The 20777-nt window shown below is 36.1% G+C and overlaps 2 protein-coding genes across 10 annotated transcripts; both read left to right on the top strand.

Moving 5' to 3' along the window:
• Nucleotides 1-1255: 1255 nt before the first annotated feature.
• LOC107827653 (BTB/POZ domain-containing protein At1g04390) lies at nucleotides 1256-8986 on the top strand. 9 transcript variants are annotated; one of them, XM_016654832.2, is made up of 11 exons: nucleotides 1279-1498; nucleotides 1977-2090; nucleotides 2257-2810; nucleotides 3551-3677; nucleotides 3763-3816; nucleotides 4459-4966; nucleotides 5050-5183; nucleotides 5278-5723; nucleotides 5897-7021; nucleotides 7546-7698; nucleotides 8134-8986. In XM_016654832.2, the coding sequence occupies exons 4-11, from the start codon at nucleotides 3597-3599 to the stop codon at nucleotides 8582-8584; spliced, it is 2952 nt and encodes a 983-aa protein (XP_016510318.1). In that variant the 5' UTR covers nucleotides 1279-1498; nucleotides 1977-2090; nucleotides 2257-2810; nucleotides 3551-3596; the 3' UTR covers nucleotides 8585-8986. The 9 variants fall into 9 exon arrangements, with proteins under 9 accessions (XP_016510316.1, XP_016510321.1, XP_016510314.1 ...); XM_016654835.2 differs by lacking the exons at nucleotides 1977-2090; nucleotides 2257-2810 and having other exon boundaries at nucleotides 1267-1498; nucleotides 8134-8204; nucleotides 8402-8986; XM_016654833.2 differs by lacking the exon at nucleotides 2257-2810 and having other exon boundaries at nucleotides 1278-1498.
• Nucleotides 8987-13842: 4856 nt separating this feature from the next.
• Nucleotides 13843-20491, top strand: LOC107827654 (uncharacterized). Its single transcript, XM_016654836.2, has 12 exons — nucleotides 13843-14149; nucleotides 15276-15344; nucleotides 16399-16487; nucleotides 17984-18030; nucleotides 18127-18207; nucleotides 18309-18474; nucleotides 18556-18790; nucleotides 18865-18930; nucleotides 19373-19489; nucleotides 19831-19897; nucleotides 20009-20046; nucleotides 20164-20491. Exons 1-12 carry the CDS (start codon nucleotides 13944-13946, stop codon nucleotides 20222-20224), a joined length of 1242 nt encoding a protein of 413 aa, XP_016510322.1. The 5' UTR covers nucleotides 13843-13943; the 3' UTR covers nucleotides 20225-20491.
• The last annotated feature ends 286 nt before the right edge of the window (nucleotides 20492-20777 follow it).

The raw sequence follows: 20777 nt of genomic DNA, 5'->3' as shown, positions 1-20777 counted from the left end.
TTAATACATAGCAAAGGTATTAATTGGCCAAAAGTAGGGTTGTACATAATTTAGTAAATATCGAATTACCGTACCGAAATCGAAAAATTTGGTATTCGGTATGGTATTTGGTATTCGGTATGGTATTTGATTTAATTTAAAAAAAAATTGGTATTAAGTATGATATTTGGTATTTTAAAGTAAAATATCAAAATACCGATACCATACCGAAATATATATTATATTGCACAATACATATATTATTAATTATAATATAAATATAAGAAATCTAAAATTTTGCTTTCCTTTATTCTCTAAGTTCATCAATTAACTCTAAGCAAGTGATACGACATTTTTAGTGATCAAATTTATTCCGTTATGTATAATTTTTACTCTCTAGGTTGATATTTACTCATTTTGGACAAAACTTATGTCAACAAACATTTTTAGTTTTGTACTTTTGAGTACTTTAATTAAGAATATTACATTCTATGACTCTACGGACTAGTTAGTATTCAAACCGAATAAACTGAAGTTACCGAACCGAATAAACCGAAACCGAAAGGAGAAAAATCGAACCATACCGAATTTAATTAGGTACGGTATTGGTATAGCATTTTAAGAAATCGAATACCAAAAATACCGAATCGAAATATCTAAATACCGTACCGTACCGACCAACGAATACCCCTGGTCAAAAGTACATCTTTTGAGGGAATTTTTTTCCAAAACTTAACCTATTTGCTTCTCATTTTCCTTTACTTGTCCCATCTCTAAGCTACACAATTAAAGTTTCTTATGATAAATAGCTTTTTATTTAGGTAATAATAATATGAAGTGAAGTTTTTACACATTGTTTTTGCTAAAGCATTTTTTGAAAAAAGATTAGCTAAACATTGAATTATGTTTAGTTTGTCATATAATTTGGCCAAATACAATTAACTACTTTCCAAAATACTTATTTTAAACTCAAAGTAATTTTAAAATGAAATCACTTTTTGAAGTTTGGTAACGATAAGGGTAGTCGAAAGCTTACAATTTAATTAGTATAAAAATCAAAAATATCTGTTATTATACATATATTTTAATTTTATTTATCCACTATTGTATTTTGATGCAATTTATATATTTACTAGTATTAGTAAACTATCTTGTATTTATCATAATAGAACTCAAACTTGTATCTCTAAGTTTTTTAACACGAGATATGACTTACCCTTAAAAAATAAAATGGATGGTATATTTAAGATATTCCTTTAATGTAATGAATAAATTACTACGGTACTGAAAGCATAGTTCGTCCCTTTGTATTTCTCCCTGGTAAAAGATACTATAAATACTGCACACAACAATACAATTCCGGTGTTTTTTCTCAATTGAAAATTTTTATCAGTGCATTGAGTTGCAGAATGAGGTCGTCATCATCGTCAAAGCAAGCTGCAGATAACAGTCGTGGTATTAGCGGTCACCTATTGACCCTTCATCAACGTCTTTACCATGCTCTCAATCTTGGCACTAGGTAAAATTTCTTACTCATACAATATACGGGAATTGATTGCGTATTTGAATGTAATTATGGACCTGAATAGAGCAAATTAGGCATAGATTAGATGATTCGTATAGTGGACCCAAACTAGTTTTGATATTGAGGCATAATTGATTGATGGATTGATTGGAGACTCATACAACATTGTAATTTTGAACTTTTGGGCTCCAATGTTTATTTAAGCCGTATGAAATTTATTCCTCCTACAAATAGTAATGTATTGGAGCTCCCATGGCTTTGATGGACCAATTCTGGTATTTAAATGGAGAAGAGTAGAGAGATAGGCTCATTATCTGCTGAGTTTCCAAGCTAGAAACAAGATATTTCTCGGTCATAAAAAATAGCAGAGGTGCACAGAAGTTGGCCCGGACACCGAGAAAAGAAAAAGTAATGAGATAGGATGTAGATTTCTCGTCATTGGTAAGTGATAATTGTTTCCTTATGTATGTAGTATCGGATCCCATCTGTCTCAGCGTGCTGGTGGGAGGTAGCAGGTTCTCGGTCAAATAATCGAGGTGTGCTCAAGCTGAATCGACCACCACCATCATCAAAAGAAAAGAAAAAAGTATGTAATCTCGGATTGAATCTGTTTATGCTTGGTTTTGAGGCTCTTTTGGATTCAACAAAGACACTTATGATTGGTTGGGCTGCAATTAGATTAAAAGAGGATATATATTGGAGTCCCTGCTGCTTCATGACATTCCATATTTACCTTTATAAACTTTTTGCAGCGGAGCTAGCTGAATCTTTTGGTTACCATTAGTGTATGTAGCTGAAAACAAGTTAAGTTGCATTGTTCTAGAAATATAACTGACTGGATCTAGATGATCGTGGTGTGAAGGGGAAGAAAAAGGCAGACGATTTGTTTTCAATAAGTTGACCAGATTTTGATGCTGCAAAGCAAGGGAACTTATGTCTGCCAAATAGCCGATGGCAAAAGGGGAATCATTTGAAATGCTTAAACCAAGAGATAAGTTAATTAATATTGTCTTATTTCGAAATATAAAACCTCCTTGTACCAAGCATGGGTGTAATTTGGAGAATCTGATTACATACAAGATAGCTATGGAAAGAAGCTGTCTTATGTGCACCAAGAATGGGCGAGTAAGTCTTGCATCTGCGAGATTTGATATAAAGACCATAATAGTTAGTTCCTTGGATGGGGAAATCTCTTTAAGAGAACTGCAAAAGGTGAATTCATACAGGGAAACACATGTAATATTTCAACAGAAGAGCCCAAGATTAGGAGTGCAACATCCTTGCTATGCATATGTGTTTTTCTTAGGTACTAATAGTCAGGTGGCTGAGATGGACATTTATCTTACTTCTCCTGCTCTGAAATTTGATTCGAAAAAAGAAAAAGGTCACAATTTTAAACTGAAAATAATGAAACAGGCGTTTGTACTTTGCAGTTTAAAAAACCTTCCATACTCCCAACCTCAAAGAAAAGCAAGTAGATTGTTTTATGTGAACTAAATACAGTAGCAAGTGTACTAGTCATTCCAGAGATTATTTCTTCATTTTCTTTCTAGAAGTTATTTTGTCCTCTGATATTATCAGTCAATCACCACTTCTCAATCCAATGTAATTGAGTTCGGCCATATGAATTGTCTGATATGTTTCCCCAAAAGAAGTTCATTTGCTTTTGGTTGTAACTGATAGCTGTGCTTCATTTATCTGAAGAAAGGACAGAGCTGACTTGATAGCCACTATTCATGATATGTCTCATGTCGATATAAGATGCAAAGTTCACTGTCATCAAAACAGGGACTTGAATAACAGGGTTGTTTAGGATTGATAATCAGAGTGAGCATCGTTTTCTTGATATGCATTTTCTTGATTTTTCCTTGATATGCATTGGTTCTAAACTCTCTTTCCAATTTTCCTCAAAGATCTTACTTGAAACAACATTTGCTTCCATGGTTAGTGAAAACTGAAGACATAATAAGCGCATGTTTCTACTGGGGCGACAATCATTTTAATTTGACGCATCCTATTCTTTACTAAGTTGCTTTTTTCTTGTAGATATTGCGATGATGGGGTTCAAAAGTTGCATTATTCTGATAATGAGATGCAAAGACTAGTACTTCGTTCAGTTGATGCATTTCTTGATAATATATCTGCCGAGTCATTACAACACCAAGTTGTGAAGGTAATTTGCCTTCCACTTACCAATCTTGTTTAAATTTGGAGAACACTTAATCTCATATTTTTGTTGGTCGGATTGCCTCTTATAGGTTACTACGGAAGTGCAAGAGACAGAAACGAACTACAACTTGGAGATGCATCATGTTCATACATTCTTTGTTTAGAATTTTTTTTTTTGCTTTTGTTATGCAAGAATATGTGTTATGGTACTTGTGGAAAACTTTAGCCTTTCTGAATAAAGTTAACTGGAACAATCGATCCATGTGATAAAAATCACATTAAAGGGCAACCCGGTGTACTAAGCTCCTACTATTCGTGGGATCCAGACCACCTTGCTACCCCTAAATATTTTCCTTTATTTACAGAAAGAGTGGTGAAATTTAGGTTGCCTTTGTAACAGCGAGCTTTGATGTTGAACCTCTACTGTGAATGTGGATAGAAAACTGCAACCAAAGGGTTAGATTCCAGATAGTCGGTTGATTTTTTATCCTAGAAAAAGAACATACGTGTGCATAGTCTAACTTGTAGATACTGGTCCTAAAAAGAACTCTCTACCAATACTTGGCTTCTCATTATGTTTTGCTCTTTTTCTTCTCTTTTCTTTTAAAAGCATATATCATAAGTAATTCAAATTCCCTGTTTTATTTTGGGAAGGCATTATAGACTTGACTGGTGCCATGTCCTGTTAGTTGTGTGATCTCTTGCGGGGATCTCTACCTGTTTGAATAACTTGTCTTTTTCGCATGTATTGTTGTTTGACCTCTGGTATTTTCCTTCCATGCCAGGAGTCAGTCGGTGGCATAGTTGCAGCTGTAGGAAGTATTCTAGCATCAAAAAGTGCAGCCACATTAAGATTGGCCTCAGATGTAGCTGTAAAGATCGTCCGCGTCATACCAAGTACAATGCTGCAACTTCATTTGGCCAATCTCATCCATCCTTTATCATCCTTGTTAAGTTTCCAGGAATTACGAGTTGCTATATCTTGCGCCTCTGCCTTGAATTTGATATTATCAAATCTGAGTTCTAAAAGAGAGAAAGAGGTTTCGGATATCTTAAGAACCACAAACGTGGTCGGTAATCTAGTCCAGAATGTTAAAGGATACTCCAGTGACAATAAGCCAACTGAGTACTTTCAAGAGATGGCCTCTTTGTTAAGTAAAATTTTGTGGCGTTGGCCTCCTCCTCGGTTCCGTGTTTGGACTGATACGAAATTGTTGAATATCTTAGATACTGTCAAGCTCAATCCTGACTGCTCCATCAGAATTGCTGTTCTGCAGCTATATTCTGCTTTAGGTATTCGTATATCCTGCAAATTTCTTACCTTTCTTTTCTCTTGGCTTAGATTCATGATATTGCATTCTTACTTTGGGTGGCAGCTCTATGTGGCAATGGAACTAAGAAGCTTTTGGAGGACGGAGAAGGTCTTGTAAAAATTATGGTGGACAGTTTGGACAGTTCAAACCCTTATTCTGTCCAGATAGAGGGATTAAGACTTGCTCAATGTTTAACGGTAGCAATTGAAACTGAACTGTTATCCTTTATCCTACTTAGGAGCTCAAGTTTTTTTCGCTCGCTTACATTGATATATTTTATTAATTGCTCAGAAAAGTGAACAAGGATGTTCGAAAATTAATAAATCATCTTGTGAGCCTTTTGTGAAAGCTGTGATTACCTTAATGAGTAACTGGAGTTTTGATGCTGGAAAGCTTGCTAAGTGCCAAATGTCAATACTAGTCGAAGCATGCCGTTTGGCTCTGATCACTCGTTGGGCAGGGGACCACCAGTTTTATCTTTGGAAGGCAGGAGTTGATGGGGTTCTTCTTAGTCTTCTCATAGGAAATTCTGACACGACTCAGCAGTCTCTGCATAGCTTATCTCTGCAAGAACAAATCGTCAAGTTAGAAGAGGTTTTTGATAAATATGTTCTTCTTCCACTGAGACCATATGTTTGGGATATTCTTGGATGGCTTGCAGCAAATTGTATGGAAGATTTCTCCCCCAAGATGCATGGAAATGAGACTTCGTTTAATGCTCTTGTTATTTGTGCATGGTAATCGAAACCAAAATCTTGGTACAATTTCAACTTTCTCAACTTTATATATATATGTAAAGTTCATTTATTTATAGTGAGTACAAGTGTAGAAATTCTTAATGAGCATATTGGCATGAAACAAATTCCCTAATCAATGTGCATGTGCTTCTGTTTGTTTTGGTCTTTGAAAGCTTGGCCTTCGTGGACTCTATCCTCACAGCTCGCCAAATTTCTCAAGGGAGTGTTTGTCTTTCATCGGAGAGTGAGCCAGCATCTAGAGCAGTCCTTATGATGATTTATTCTCCCAGCAAGTACATTGCTTCTGAAACAAGATTCATCCTATCTGAAGTTCTGTCACTGAAGGGGAAGGACTACGTGGAATATTTACTGGATATTTTGAAAGCAGTATCTTCTGGAAACAAGTTTGGAATACCGAGTAATTTTAGACTTGTCATAACCTTGATAACTCTGGCATGTTATTCAGCTCTGCCAAAAATTCGTAAGCATGTAATTCAGCACGGAGGAATACCCACTCTGTTGAGCTTCATTAGTTGGTGGTTAGATAATCCTGTCCACCTAAATAGATCCAGTGTGGCTCCTCATGTACAGAACTATTTCAGTGAAAGGACTTGTTGCTGGCCTTCTTCTGAAGATTGGGAAGGTGAAGATATGCTTTTACTTTTTGGACTTATGGCTCTTGGTGAGTTGATAAATGCGAAAAATTGCGGTGGTCTCTTTTGTAATCAGATGGAGTCGCGAGCTGCTTTTATCAGAGAACTTCAAGAGATCTGTATTAACAATTCTAATCCTGGACCACGATGGTATGCTGCTTATATCCTTCGCCATTTTGGATTATACGGTTTTCCAAGTAAGTTTGGGAGAGAGTTTCGGGAGCTCCTTACTGACAATGAATATACTGATGTGGAGCTTATAATTAAAAATCAGGAACCGGTGCATGTCCATGGTGTTATTCTTCTGGTTAGATGCCCATCATTGTTACCTCTTGAAGAATTGTTTAAAGAGAAAAAATTTGGTTCTTCCTCAGAGCAGGATTCAGATTCATGCTATAGGTTAATCACCAAAGTTCGTCTCTCAGCTCATGTTGATTGCCAGTCATTGACAAAGTTATTAGAGTATATTTATTCGGGATTCTTTGAAGCAGGAGAAGACCTTGTGAAAAAGTTGAAAATTTTAGCCAGACATTGCAATTTGCAACCTCTAGTACAATTGCTTTATGGAAGAAGTCCGAAATGGGGAACTCCATTCCCAAGTTCCGACATTAACTCTGCTCTTGGGCCAGCTGGACGTAATTTTTCGTATGAATCCTTTTTCACAACTCATTTTGGGAATTTGTAGAATGTATTAGACGTAGAGACTTTATTTGTGTCCTTTGGTTTAAATTCTCTTTCAGAATTCATTTCCAGGCATTGTTATGTTGTGGTGGATGCACAGAACTATTTTTGCTTTATCCAGATACAATAGTTTATTTAGCATGAGGTCTAGTAAATCCACAGGGAGGCAATTAATATCATCACTTGTTCTTTCACCAAAATGGCTGTTCACTGGCTAACAGCCTGTAGACTTTACAGAGAATGGATAACATTTGAATCTGTCATTAATGCGTTAAGTATGTTTAAAGATAAAGGCTAAAGACTTTTCTAATATGAGTTGTTGGAATTGTTCACTGACTTTTTATACTGTGTTAGCCATGTTGATACACCATCAAGGAGGGATGATTTTTAACAATATTCCTTTTGTATCGTAATTTATCCTTCCCATCAGTCCCAAAAAAAAAAGAGTAAGATATGACATTCTTTTCCCTTTTGCTCTTGCTAATCAGGGATATTATTTTGGAGGCTGAAACTTCCCGACCAAGTAATGAGGACTGCAATTCTTGCTCCATATCTGTTTTACACCTGCATGTTCACAAAGTTGTACTATGGTCAAGTTGTGAATATTTACGGGCCCTCTTTCAGTCAGGAATGCAAGAAAGGTATTCCAAATAGATTGCTTTTGTCACAAAACGAATTCATAGTTGAATAACTTGGTTTACCCCAGAGTTGGGACTTGTTGGATTGCTTATTTGATAGGATTTATTGCTGTACAGATACTTAAATGGCTTGATCCATATGGATTTGACCTCTTAGAAATTTAGAAGTATGTTTTTGTTTTCTATTATGTGCCAGCAATTTAGTGTGGCTCCTGGTATGTTTTTGGTTTCTATTATGTGCAGCAATTGAGTGTGGCTTCTAGTTATATTATGTGCCAGATGATTCTGTTTTCTCAAATTTAGAAATATATTTTTGTTTTTTGAAGAAGAAAAAATAACTTCATTATGGAGTTTATTTCCTTATTTGTTGCTATGTTAGCTTTCTTCCTTTACCTCTCAAATGTGTAGTTGATACTACATTTTCTGGTTTTGTTTCAGCCATTCGCTCACCATCAAGGTGCCAGTTTGTTGGGACTCCTTGGTTAAGCTAGTCAGCTGGTTCTATTCTGGTGAGTTGCCTAGACCAATATCTGGCTGTTTATGGGATAATCTGGATAAGGAGGAAAAGCTACACGAACTCCAGCCCTATGTAGAACTATGTTCGCTTGCTCAATTCTGGCTCTTAGAAGATTTGCATGACGAATGTTTTAGACTGATTGTATCCATTTTGGATTCCTATCATTACTTGTCTATTAAAATCACACAGATGGCTGCTAATCTCAATCAGTGGAAGCTAGTCGAAGTTGCAGCAGAGTATCTGGCCCCTATGTATCATCATCTACGTAACTCAGGCGAGCTTGATGTATTGGATGAACATCTCATTGAAATTGTCCGTGCTGCCTCAGTTCAGTTTTCTCAAAGAAATGGACACTTGCTCTCATTGACATGATGTTTCTAGTCAGATTTTAGATAATACGACTTCTTGGACATAGAGGGCATACTTTCAGGCTTTGACCAGAGTGGTTGCGTTTATGGTGTTCAGTAATAGCTTGAAGGATCTAGGGACATACTTAATTATCTGTCCACTCAAGGGGTTGCAAGCAAATGGTTTGATACAGTCTGCGAAAGTCCTTCCAACTCAATCAATCAATATCATTATGCTGTGTGTGATCGCTTTGCAGCAACTGTATGTTTGTGTAGCAATTGGATCTTTTCTACAAGAAATATACATAGACGAGTTAACCTTTGTACAGCTTTATATAGGAAAAGCTTGTCCAGTGGTAACCTTTGTACAGCTTTTATCCTCAAAGGAGTTTTCGTTCAATGTGGGCAGAAGCCTACATTCGTGCAAGTCATCCTTTTGCAATGCCATCTTTTGCTGCCTCTGCTTTTACGCACAGCTTTTGCCGATATCATAAATGGAAGTACACTCTGTGTTGGTTCTTATTCATTTTTGTTCAGCAAGGGTAAGGAACATCTTTCTAAGGGAGTTTTGATTTTGATGCGGACAAAAACCTAATCATTTAGGGGTCATTTGGTATATGGGATAAGGCTAATAATTCCAGGATAGATATCGGGATTAACTTTATCCCATGTTTGGTTTCAGGTATTAGCTAATCCGGGGACAACTTTTACACTAGAATGGTGGGATTTATTATCCCATATAAAAGGTGGGACAACTAATCTCATGGGATATCCCACTATTGTGCCAAACGACCCCTTGTGCATTCCTTTTGTTGCTGCCCCTGCTTTGATTCTAGATACCATAGTTCAAACTAAGGAACTCGGACAATGTATGTATAGTGGAAAAATCATTCTGGTTTAGTGCTCTTTTGAGCTGCTTTAGCTCTTTTGGTGAGTAAAGGTGTTTTCATTTTCTTTATAACGTCATCTTTTCTTTTACGTGGGAGCAGGGCAATAGGGTGTGATGACTACTGTGCCTCTTTTTAGGTGAACCAAAATTTGTTGTGAAATGTCTGCCTCAAAGGAATGATGCTTCCTTATAATTCAGATCGCATATGGTGCGTTTGGCACGATAAAGCCATTTTTTAGATTTTTTTTTTAAAAAAAATAATTTTCTGGTGTTTGCTCATTAGAATAAGGGGAAAACCATTTTCCTTACAACTATCTTAATTTTTAAGATGGTTCGGCATGTGAGACGGAGAAGCCTAGATGCTCCAGTGACGAAGTGTGAACGGTTGGCGCTGGCAGGTAGGAGAAGCGGTAGAGGGCGGCCTAAGAAGTATTGGGGAGAGGTGATAAGGCAGGACATGACGCGACTTCAGCTTACTGAGGACATGACCCTTGATAGAAGGGTATAGAAGTCGAAGATTAGGGTAGAAGGGTAATAGGTCGTAGTGTGTTTTTCTTAACTGTTTCGGGTTTATTAGGGCTAGTCTGTAAGTACCTTGTTGTTATTTCTTAGAATGCTAGTATTAGGGTAGTTTTTATTACTATCTTCCGCCTCGGTTTTCTAGTACCTTGTCGTTGTTACTGCTTGGCTATTGCTATTGCTATTGCTTTCTTCCATCTGTTTTTCCGGTTCATGCATTGATGGTTTTATTTTCCTGGCTTGTTGTTGATATTTACTTGTTTCTATTCTTCCTCTCGAGCCGAGAGTCTTTCGGAAACAGTAAGTTTTGCGTATACATTACCCTCTCCAAATTCACTTATGCGATTTCACTGGGTTGTTGTTGTTGTTATCTTAATTTTTAAACTTCTAATACTAACTTCATACTACTTGTTCTAACGCTTAAGACATTATTATCAATATTTAGGATTCAAATTTTTCGTCAAATCATTCTTCAATTTTGTTGTTATTATTATTATTATTATTAATTGTAAATTTTTTGAAAAATATTTTTCACTTACTAATCAAACACCAAAAATTATTTAAAAAGATGTCCGGCAAACATTTTCTGTGATATGAATTTTGTCATAGCATAATTCTGATTTGAAACCAAAAGTAATGGTAGAAATCAATTTTGAGACCTAATATTCATTCATGTTTCATGTTAAATAAATCTGTTACCGGTTTCCTGCATCCACAAGACGAGGTATTTTTTCCGTTTGTGCTCTAACATCATATAAACTAAAACAAGCTCAAACTAATCTTTAATTGTAGTATGTTATACGAATAGTATCACACAGTTGGATGCAAGCTCTTAGAAATAGTACTCAGAATTTTTTTTTCCAAAATGTGTACCTTTTGGGTAAGAATTCCAGTAGTGTGTAGTTTTAAAGGAATACCAAAAATATACAAAATACATTTGTGGAATGTGAATTAAATATAAATCATAACATAAAAAATAGACGGAAGTCCTCAATAATACATGCCGTAAGTTGTTGCCAAAAGGCATTTGTCAGTTACGACATATATTGGTAATTGCAATTTATAAACTGCATTTGTATTGCAATGTATTTATCGCATTGATAATTGCGTTTTATAAGTCACAATCACGAATTGTATTTTATAAGTTGCCAAAAGTCAGCAATCACCAATTGCGTTTATAAGCCATGATGCACAAATGCATTTTATAAGTAGCAATTTCTGATTGCTTTTTATAAGTTGCAACCGCAATTGCGTTTTATAAGTCGCAATTGTCAATAGCGCTTATAAGTCGCAATGTTGCATTTTAAAAGTCCCGTTAATTATATTTATATTGGTCCATTTAGTGGATCCTTCCTAAAAAACAAGATCATATTAAGCTGCAACTTCGAGGAAGATCGCATTGAGACATGCTATTACCTATGTATGGTGACAGGTGTCATGCCAGAGTTTGTCCGAATGGGCTCAAGCTAAAGTAGAGGAGAGAGTTCGCTTTCTTGTGAATGAGCCCGAATAGGAGCGGACAAGCACTAGATCATAGCAAGTTTAGCTAGTCCAATGTCGGAGACACCTACTAAGACAAGGCATAGTGGGAATTGAACCAACATCTCATTAAGCTACTCCACTAAGCATCCTTTTCGGAAGCTCAATTTGTAGGACCGGAAAACACTCACAGATGTGCAAGCGTTTTGAGAGAGCATAAATTTGTAACTTGTGTAAGTGCGTCAATAGCATTTTATAAGTCATATTTATCAATTGTATTTTATAAATCACATTTGCCCATTGTATTTTATAAGTCGCATTTATGAGTCGGGTTTGCCTAGTGACTTTAGTTGAGAAATCATCACTCTATGGCCACTCGGACCAAATAATGTTCCTACTTTACCCAAGTTACCCCGCCTTTATTACAAATTTAATATCAACTTATAGTCCAAACCCTAAAATTCCGTTATTTCTTTCCTCCTGCCTACTTCTCCTCTCTCTCTCTCTCCTCCTCATCTTCTCCCTTCTTCAACCTTCTTTTCCCTCTCTTCTTATCTTCTCTCTTTTTTTTCACTCCTATCTTCTTCTTCTGTTTTTCTTCTCTTCCACTATACGACACCAACACACCATTTTTTTAATATTTTATCTCTCTTTTTTTTTTTTTTTTTTTTTTTTTTTTTTTTCTCCTCCTAAACCTAGATGAAAAAAAAATACTATCTTCGTTGTGTAATTTCCGACAAAATTCGGACGGTGGTTGCCTCCTTCTTTGCTTTCTTTCCACTTTCAGATATGGTATTGCGTGACATTTTTTTTGATGAATTTAATGAGAATGAGAGATGAAGGAAATAAAATAGCCACTGCCAGAGGAAAAAAAATTCTGCAAAGTTGGTTGTCCTCCATTACTGTCAATTCTCCTTTATTTATATATCGTATAATTCTTGTATAATAATTATGTAATATGTGTATAATCACCGTGTATACATTATACAATGATGATACATTTATTATACATTTATTATACATTTACTATACCCATATTATACAAAATTGGATGTGAAAGATTACAGTGACTACGGTGAATATTGACAATATTATATATAATGTGTATAATTATGTAAGCACATTTGTATGAACGATGTATTTATACTGATAGAATGCATATATGCTATTTATACACGTTCAATGTTCATATAATTTTGTATATAAATGTATACAAAATAGTATAATATACATATACAGTTCGTATATAATTTATAATATGTATATAAAGAGAATAATTAATATATATTATATATATAAAGTGTATAATCTTTTTCTCACAAATACTCTCAGTGTTTTTTTCTTTTTCCCTTTTAGAACTTATTTCCTTTTATTTTTTTCTTCTTCTCCTTCCTACTTTACTATTTCTTCTTCTCTCTTTCTCTCTTGACAAGGTGGGTTGCTCCGATGGTAAGCACCCTCCACTTCCAACCAAAAGGTTGTGAGTTCGAGTCACCTTAAGAGCAAGGTGGGGAGTTCTTGGAGGGAAGAAAGCTGAGGGTCATTTGGAAACAGCCTCTCTACCCCAGGGTAGGGATAAGGTCTGTGTACACACTATCCTCCCCAAATCCCACTAGTGAGATTATACTGGGTTGTTGTTGTTGTTATTTTAGTTAATTCTTAAAAGTTTTATAAAAGTTGTAGTTTTGTATAAAAATTGTATCTACACTAATATAAAGTTGTATATACATGGTACTTGCATATTAATTTTATATAGAAGTTGTAAATGACATCGTTATACAATGTTAAAAACTATATATGCAATGTATACGAAGTTTGGTAGTGTGTCATTTGTGTATATTGAGTGTATCCGAGTGTGTTTATGTATCTAAAGTATATCTTGTATACATTGCGAAATGCACATCTCTTCTCTCTTTCTCTCTCTCTCATACACATATAGTCTTGTTATCTGTGTATATTTTTTCTTCCTGAGTTGAGTTTGTAAGTTTTTCTCTTTTGAAAAATATTTTATTTTTTTAAATTCACCTGTTTTTAGATTTTTTGATTGAATTGTTCTGTTTGTGTAATTGAAAACTTATTTGACTGAAATAGTTTTATACTTTACATTGCTTTGGACTTGAAATACTTCACATGGGTTTGGAATGCGACTAGTGGTATTTTTATTTTACCGGCTAGCTATTATAATTAGTTTTTGGCTTCAAATTACATAATAGATATGTGGCTTAGAGATTGTCAAAAATTTCAGCCGAGCGGCCAGAAGTGAAATTGCCTCATTCTAGTTTTTCAGTGTCGCACTACTTCCAGTTAAATGCGCTTTGGGCCACTTTACCCAATAGCCCACTCTGTTGGCCCATTTTAATTTTGGAAGGGCCCGTTTTATATATACTGGCCATAACCCGATAACCATTTCTTGCCCAAATGAACATCCTATCGTCTCTCTGTCGTTAGGGTTTATCCCAAGGGTTTGAAGGAATATCAGTAAGCTGTAGCTGTACCAATGGCGAAACCAGGCCGAGGCCGTGCGGCTTCACCGTCAGGCTCGTCTTCTCGTTCTCCGTCGCGGTCTCGTTCTCGCTCTCGCTCTTACTCTTCTCGTTCCTCGAGTTCTCGATCTAGATCCCGCTCCAGATCGTTTTCTTCCTCCTCCTCCAGTGGCAGTTCTCGCAGCCCTAGCCCCCGCCCTCCTCCTTCTCAGCGAAAAAGGTTCTATACTTTCTCTTTTACGCCATGTAAATACGTAGTTAGTTAGTACATAATACGCTTTTAATATTTTTTTCCCACTTAGTTTTGCTTTAAGGTCGAAAATCCCTTGTTTTACCCGTTTTAACGTGAAATTGGCTGTTTAGAGCTTTATATTCTAGTAAAGCATGTAAAAAAATCTCTAGTGTTTGATAATTAAAAGAGAAACTGTAGAGTACTGACTGAAACAGGGCTAAATGGACTGTAAGGATTCATGTAACCACTCTCAACTTTTTTGAGTTGAGGTGTAGTAGTTTGCTGCTGTTTGTTAACGTCCACATGGTTACTGGAAATATATTAAATACTCAAGGGTTTATGAAATTGAAATGTTTTGAGTTTGTCATGCTCTGTTATATTTTATGCTGCCAGTTCACTACCCTTTTAAGTGTCCTTGTTATTTTTGTTTATAATTTTGGTAGCATGTTAAAAGTGTTCAGTCATGCTGTTGATGCATTAAGAGAGCTTAGCTATTACATTTTTAGATATCTTTAAGGTGGTTAAAGTCTCCACATATTTGAACTCAGTAATTAGAAGAACATTATTAGCCATTATTTATCCAAATTTGGATATATTGGGCCTAGAGTACTTCGGACTCACCTTAAAAGTGCTAGTTGCTTTTGTTGCTGCTGAATTTGTGTTATTGGGCTGTGTGACACATTTCTTTGGTATTATTCAGTTCTACAAGTGCAGATAGCTTACATAGTCTTGTAAATATGGATTTTCCTGCTGCTTTCCTTCAATTGTCCCAACATGCAAATACCAAAACTAGAACATTGGTTGCATCCCTCTTTCTTTTCTTGCTCTTCTTCCATTTAGACAGCTAAAAACTTATTTTCAACACAATGGGACTTTGCATAAGATGAGCTGTTAACTAGCTATAATAATGGTTAATCTTGAAGACTGGACTTGTTTTCATCTTCATATATTTTTGTTGATTTGAGCTTGGAGAAGTGGAAGTAGAATGAAGATTTATTCTAATGTTCCTGTGCTATTAGTTATCCTTTCAGGAAAAACTGTTAAATTACTGCTAGAATTTTCTCATTGCTGAATGATCCTAACCTACCTTTTGGTGTCAAAATGGTTTTGCTAGCCCTGCTGGAGTATCTAAGCGAGGCCGTTCACCGCTGCCACTATCTAAGAAAGCTTCTCCACCTCCAAGGTAATGGTGTTCTTTTACTCTGCTACCGAGCTTCGCTTCGTTCATGCAATAACTACATGCAAACCTCTTCCTATATTTAATGTTACTTTCAGTTTTTTTTTTCTTTGGGATCCCTTTTTTCTCCTTGGTTTTGTCTTTCTCCTCCTCTTCTGAGTGAAAATAAACACACTGAAGGTGGTTGGATAATGGTGAGGCATTATTTATGAATAACTGGGGTAAAGAACACCATATACATGTACTATACTAAAAGAGATCCTAAAAAAGTTCTAGTTTTATACAAACGAGGATCTCATGGGTGCACCAAAAACTACAAAAAATTAGAAGAGATATCCTAATCTCGCAGGATCATATTCAGTAGCGTATGCAATTTTTTGCAAAGTGATGTCACAAACCAGTGGAGAAAGATTAATACACCTGTTATTCCTAATATCGACAATCACAAGAACTAAGTAATCAGAGATTATAATTAAACTTATCAACCTAATTAACAATAACCAATGTACTGGCACCTCCATTTTGTTACGATGATGGTAAATTGAAAAATGAATTAAAGAACAGTCACTTCCAAGTTCAAGCTATGATAACCCGACAATTCCATTAACCTCCAAAATAAATCACACACACCCAGCAAAAATACATTATAAATTAAACTATCATAATTATGTGGATTCATCATGAATTGGCAAGTTTACACTGGCTGTTAGCCTACCGCAACCATCCTCTTTATTCGGGCTTGGGGCTGGCATTGTGAGCAAACTCACAGTTATGGTCATGAATAAATAAAGCAATAAAAACTTTAACACTTGAAGAAAAAGATTATCTTCAAGCGGGTGTTAAAGAAACAGAATAGCCGGCAAAGTGAATTAGTTCTAACCTGGTGGAAACAACAATAGGATCCCTCACGAGTTCTTTGGAAATTGGACAGCCATATTCGTTGAAGTATTTTATTAGTCCTATTCTTATTTACAAAAAAAAAAATAAAACTGCATGTAGCACTTCTGGCAGATGCCTTTATGCGCTTTTGTGATGTGTAACACTTGAGATATGATTCCAGGAAAGTCTCTCCAACTCCTGAGTCACGTGTGCTTCATGTGGATCAGCTCAGCAGGAATGTCAATGAAAACCATCTGAAAGAAATATTTGGTATGTTCAGCACTTTGTTCTGATTACTGAAGTGTTTGTTTGCCAGAATTGTTGAAATTCTAGTCTAAGCTAGGGCAATTACAACCCTTAGCATTGCAATCTGGCCAGAGTTCATTGAGTTAGGTTTACTGGTAAATAGACGGGTCAAGATGGGTTTGACCTAAAATTTCTCTACATAAGTTTGGTCCTAATTTTTTATCCTTTAAGTATCCATGAAAAAGCTAATGGCAATATGCTAGCCCTGGAAGAATTGGGGTAAAATATAGTCTATTCCTCCTTTTGGGGTAGTTTTTCTATGGAGAAATAAAAAATCTGAGAAATGTTGAGGATGCATAATCCATCACAATTAAATGACAAGGCCAAGTTGATAATTTTCATTTTGTTTTGAGACATATGTTTATTCCTTACAGGACAACAAATATTTTACATTTTGAAGCCATAAAGTACTACTATAAAACTGGTTAAGAAGTTCGTTTCAAAGAAATGCATATCTGCTTTGGCCAATAAAGATGTCTGATATACATCTCTTGGACTCTTAGTTTTCTAAAATAAAAGGGATATGAAGTTTTCCTACCTCAAATCATTGTTTATATTGGTGTGTTTTTTAGTTTTTCCCGGAGAACTTTTTGGTGACAAGACTCCCAAGGAAACTAGTAGTTCTCACTTCTCAGTTCTTGGTTTTTTAAGTATCAGAATCGTGGTCAAGGATATGAAGCTGTTTCGGGCAATAAAAAATGGACTATCGTGCATATCAGAGATTCATAAAAGCTAAGGAATATGATTTGTTCATTGATTGTGTTGGGTCAGTACAGTTGTTCCCAAGGAAAATTAATAGTTTTCAGTTCTTTGATTCTTAAGCATGGTGTAATGTGTAAATGTGTAAATTTCCTGCTTCTTCAGCTGGATTGCACTCGTTTGGGTTTTAACTTAAATTTGGATTGATAGCTTGTATTTATATAAGAAAATATAGAAGTCAAGCAGCTAGTTTGCGCTTGGTTTGACACAAGTATTTGTATTGGGCATACGACCCATGACTAACCCAGCACAAAGATTTCCCGTCAGTGAGCTAGGGAGTTTGGCCCACTATTGTATACCTGTTATTACCCACTAAGTTTATCCAACTCGCTCAATTGGCACCCATAGCCAACCCTTTACTTATAGATGTTACTTGTTCTGCTCCTTAAGCAGTTATATGCCATGCGTTCTAGTCTGACCCTGTTATTCCAGCAGTAGCTTTTGTTAGTAAGACATCGACATACTTATATGGCGTGCTAGTTCCAGTGTATACATCATACGATGAATTCACGTAAAAATAAATAAATGGGCATATAAAAGAATGAAAAAGACTTGCTCCTAAAATAGTTTCTCCAGGTTTACAGGAAATGTTGACTGGATTCCATCCATTATTTGATTTAAATACAAAGACAAGTTGCTGTCGCTCTGTCCAGTTCATGATCTTCATGATGGTTAATGTCTATAACTTTTCTTTTCTGCAGGTAATTTTGGTGAAATTCTGCACGTGCAGTTGGTCATTGATCATGTTGTAAGTTAACAAGTCACATATTCTTTAGATGGTGTGAGCTCTAGGATTTTTTTTCCTTTTTTCCCCCCTAATATTATAAGAATAAACTTTTTGCAGGTTAACCTTCCAAAAGGGTTTGCTTATGTTGAGTTCAAGACTAGAATTGATGCTGAGAAAGCCCAACTACACATGGATGGTGTATGGTTTTAATATTTGCACGTTCACCCAGTAACTGCATCCCACCATTTTCATTTTTGAGATGGGGGATTAACTAATATGCTTTGTTGGTGTTAATGCAGGCACAAATTGATGGGAAAATAGTTCATGCTAAGTTCACCCTGCCAGAGAGGAAAAAGGCTCCCTCACCTCCAAGGGCTGCTGCAACTTCCTCAAGGAGAGATGCTCCAAGAACTGATAATGCCCCTGTTGATTTGGAGAAAGATGGACCAAAACGGCAACAAGAGTGTATGATATCCTTGCTATATTAGGGATTGTTTATTGGCTCTATGATGCATTGTTTAATCTGGCTTACTTTGATATAATCAGTATCTCCTCGTCGAAAACCTGTCTCTCCACCTCGAAGGTCTCCTATAGGACGAAGAGGATCTCCTAGACGTGAGCCAGATTCTCCTGCCCGTCGACGTGCCGAGTCTCCTATTCGTCGTCGCGCAGGTTCTCCTTATAGGCGCGGCAGTCCACCGGCCCCAAGGAGGAGGCCTGCATCTCCCATTAGACGACGTTCACCATCCTCTCCACCAAGACGTTATCGAACACCTCCTAGGTTGGGTATTTCACATTTGCTTTTGAATTTTTGGAATTTTGATCTAGACCTTTACTAATTAAAATATTAAGCAGGGGCTCTCCCAGAAGAATTCGTGGCAGTCCTGTTCGAAGACGTTCTCCCCTTCCGCCAAGGCGACGGTTAGTGTTTTAATTGCATAAACTTGAATAGTTGAAATAAGTGATGAAAAAATATCTTCTCCCTCACTCCATATCTAGAAAGTCCCTTTAAAGATTTGCATAAATGATGATAAACATGATGCTACATGCTTCAATGCAGTTCTTTAAATTGTTAAACCTTAGTTACTTGTAAAAAAATTCGTAAACCTGTGTGGCATCGTAGATATGCGTGACGTATTTAAAATGATGTCGAATAGTTGATTCTGCCATCAGTAGCTGTCAAACTAGTGTTTTCCCATTATGATTGGCAGTTGCCTTTCTTGTTTGTAGTAGTAGTAGTACTTGTTATATTAAAAATATAGTGAATTGTAGCATGAACTATGTAATGCAGATTTGTGCTGTGTTAACTAATGTTGATAACTGAAAGTGTGGTAGCTCATGGTACCTTTGTGTTTGTTTGTAGTTCTCCACCGCGACGTGCTAGAAGTCCACCCAGAAGATCTCCGGTTGGTCGCCGGTCTAGCCGCTCACCTATTAGGAGACCTATCCGTTCACGATCAAGATCCATCTCTCCTAGGCGGTAATGCATAAATTTTTATCATCTTTATCACTAAAATTTCTAGTATCGACTATCGAGTTATAGCAATTCTTTTCTAGTGTCTTTGGATAGGTGGCCTGCTGCTATACTTGCGGTCTGTAGTTTCTCTCTTTATGTCCACCTTCCTCATGTTAAAATTAATATCCTTTGGCACTTTCTATGTGGCATGTTCTGACGCCTTTTTTTTTTTTTTTTTGCTCTTGGATGTATCTAAACTCCATCACAATATTGTCAGAGAACATAATGTTTATTAAATTTCTGAAAGAATTCATTTCCTGTTTATACGAAGAATATTATTTATTTGTGATTGCTTCATGTAATAGGGGAAGGGTTCCAGCCACAAGACGTGGGAGGTCATCATCCTACTCTTCTTCTCCCAGTCCTCGAAAGGTCTTGTGTTTGAGACTCTATTTAACAATCTTATCCATTAGATCATCTGATTTTTTTTTGGATCAACCTATTGATTGTTTGATGTGGATATAATCTGTTTGATTATTTCAGGCACCCCGCAGGATTTCAAGGAGTCGTAGTCCTAGAAAGTGAGTTCCTTGTAGACAGTTCTGCAAATTGAATACAGGAATGCCTGAAATACCTGAAAATTATGTTATTGTTATTATTTTATTGGTTATGATGTTTCCGTGCTTCATCAAATGCAGGCCTTTAAGAGGGAGGAGCCCCAGCAACAGTGACAGCAGCAGTTCGCCTCGTAAGCCCTAAGTTGTTGCTCTTGCAAGGAATCCATCATAATGGATGATTTTTCTGATCTTATTCTGCTGGAGAAGAAGTCAATTAGGACACCCTTCATTTCACTTGATGACTTGATGTGAATGTTATGAATGTGAATTCTTTTAATGGTTGTACACTTATTGTCCAAATCCCCATTTACTTTACCTTACCTTATTAGAGGGAAAAACTATTGTCCAAATCCACTTTTTGGTTAGTTGCACCACCCAAAAAGAAGGCGAGTCTTGCTCGTTTACTCAATGCGATCTCTTGCCTTAAAATTCATAATTAGTTGCATTCGATTAAAGTGATATTTGGTTCATCATCGTCGTTCTCTTATCATGCAGATCCTCTTAGATTCCTATTCCTTGCCTGTGTCTTCGTTCATCTTCAATAAAGCTACTCTGAATTTCTATCAAGGGGTCTTGGAAAATTGGAGTGTGTTTATGAGCTTGACAATATCTTGTAATTTGATTTCAAGAAACAACAACTATGTCTCAATCTCAATTCAAACTAGTCGGAAACTAAATTGGCTGTGTGAATCTTA

This window comes from Nicotiana tabacum, chromosome 12 (assembly GCF_000715075.1).
Source record: "Nicotiana tabacum cultivar K326 chromosome 12, ASM71507v2, whole genome shotgun sequence".
Lineage (NCBI taxonomy): Eukaryota > Viridiplantae > Streptophyta > Magnoliopsida > Solanales > Solanaceae > Nicotiana > Nicotiana tabacum.
The sequence above is the reverse complement of the archived record's forward strand: the minus strand, read 5'-3'. Positions and strand labels throughout refer to the sequence as shown.

Coding starts and splice junctions, on each gene's coding strand:
- LOC107827653 (XM_016654828.2), top strand. CDS start 1,389: ATGAGGTCGTCATCATCGTCAAAGCAAGCTGCAGATAACAGTCGTGGT. Junction 5,184..5,277: donor GACTTGCTCAATGTTTAACG/GTAGCAATTGAA, acceptor TTAATTGCTCAG/AAAAGTGAACAAGGATGTTC. Junction 5,724..5,896: donor GCTCTTGTTATTTGTGCATG/GTAATCGAAACC, acceptor GGTCTTTGAAAG/CTTGGCCTTCGTGGACTCTA.
- LOC107827654 (XM_016654836.2), top strand. CDS start 13,944: ATGGCGAAACCAGGCCGAGGCCGTGCGGCTTCACCGTCAGGCTCGTCT. Junction 18,791..18,864: donor CGTTATCGAACACCTCCTAG/GTTGGGTATTTC, acceptor AATATTAAGCAG/GGGCTCTCCCAGAAGAATTC. Junction 19,490..19,830: donor AGATCCATCTCTCCTAGGCG/GTAATGCATAAA, acceptor TTCATGTAATAG/GGGAAGGGTTCCAGCCACAA.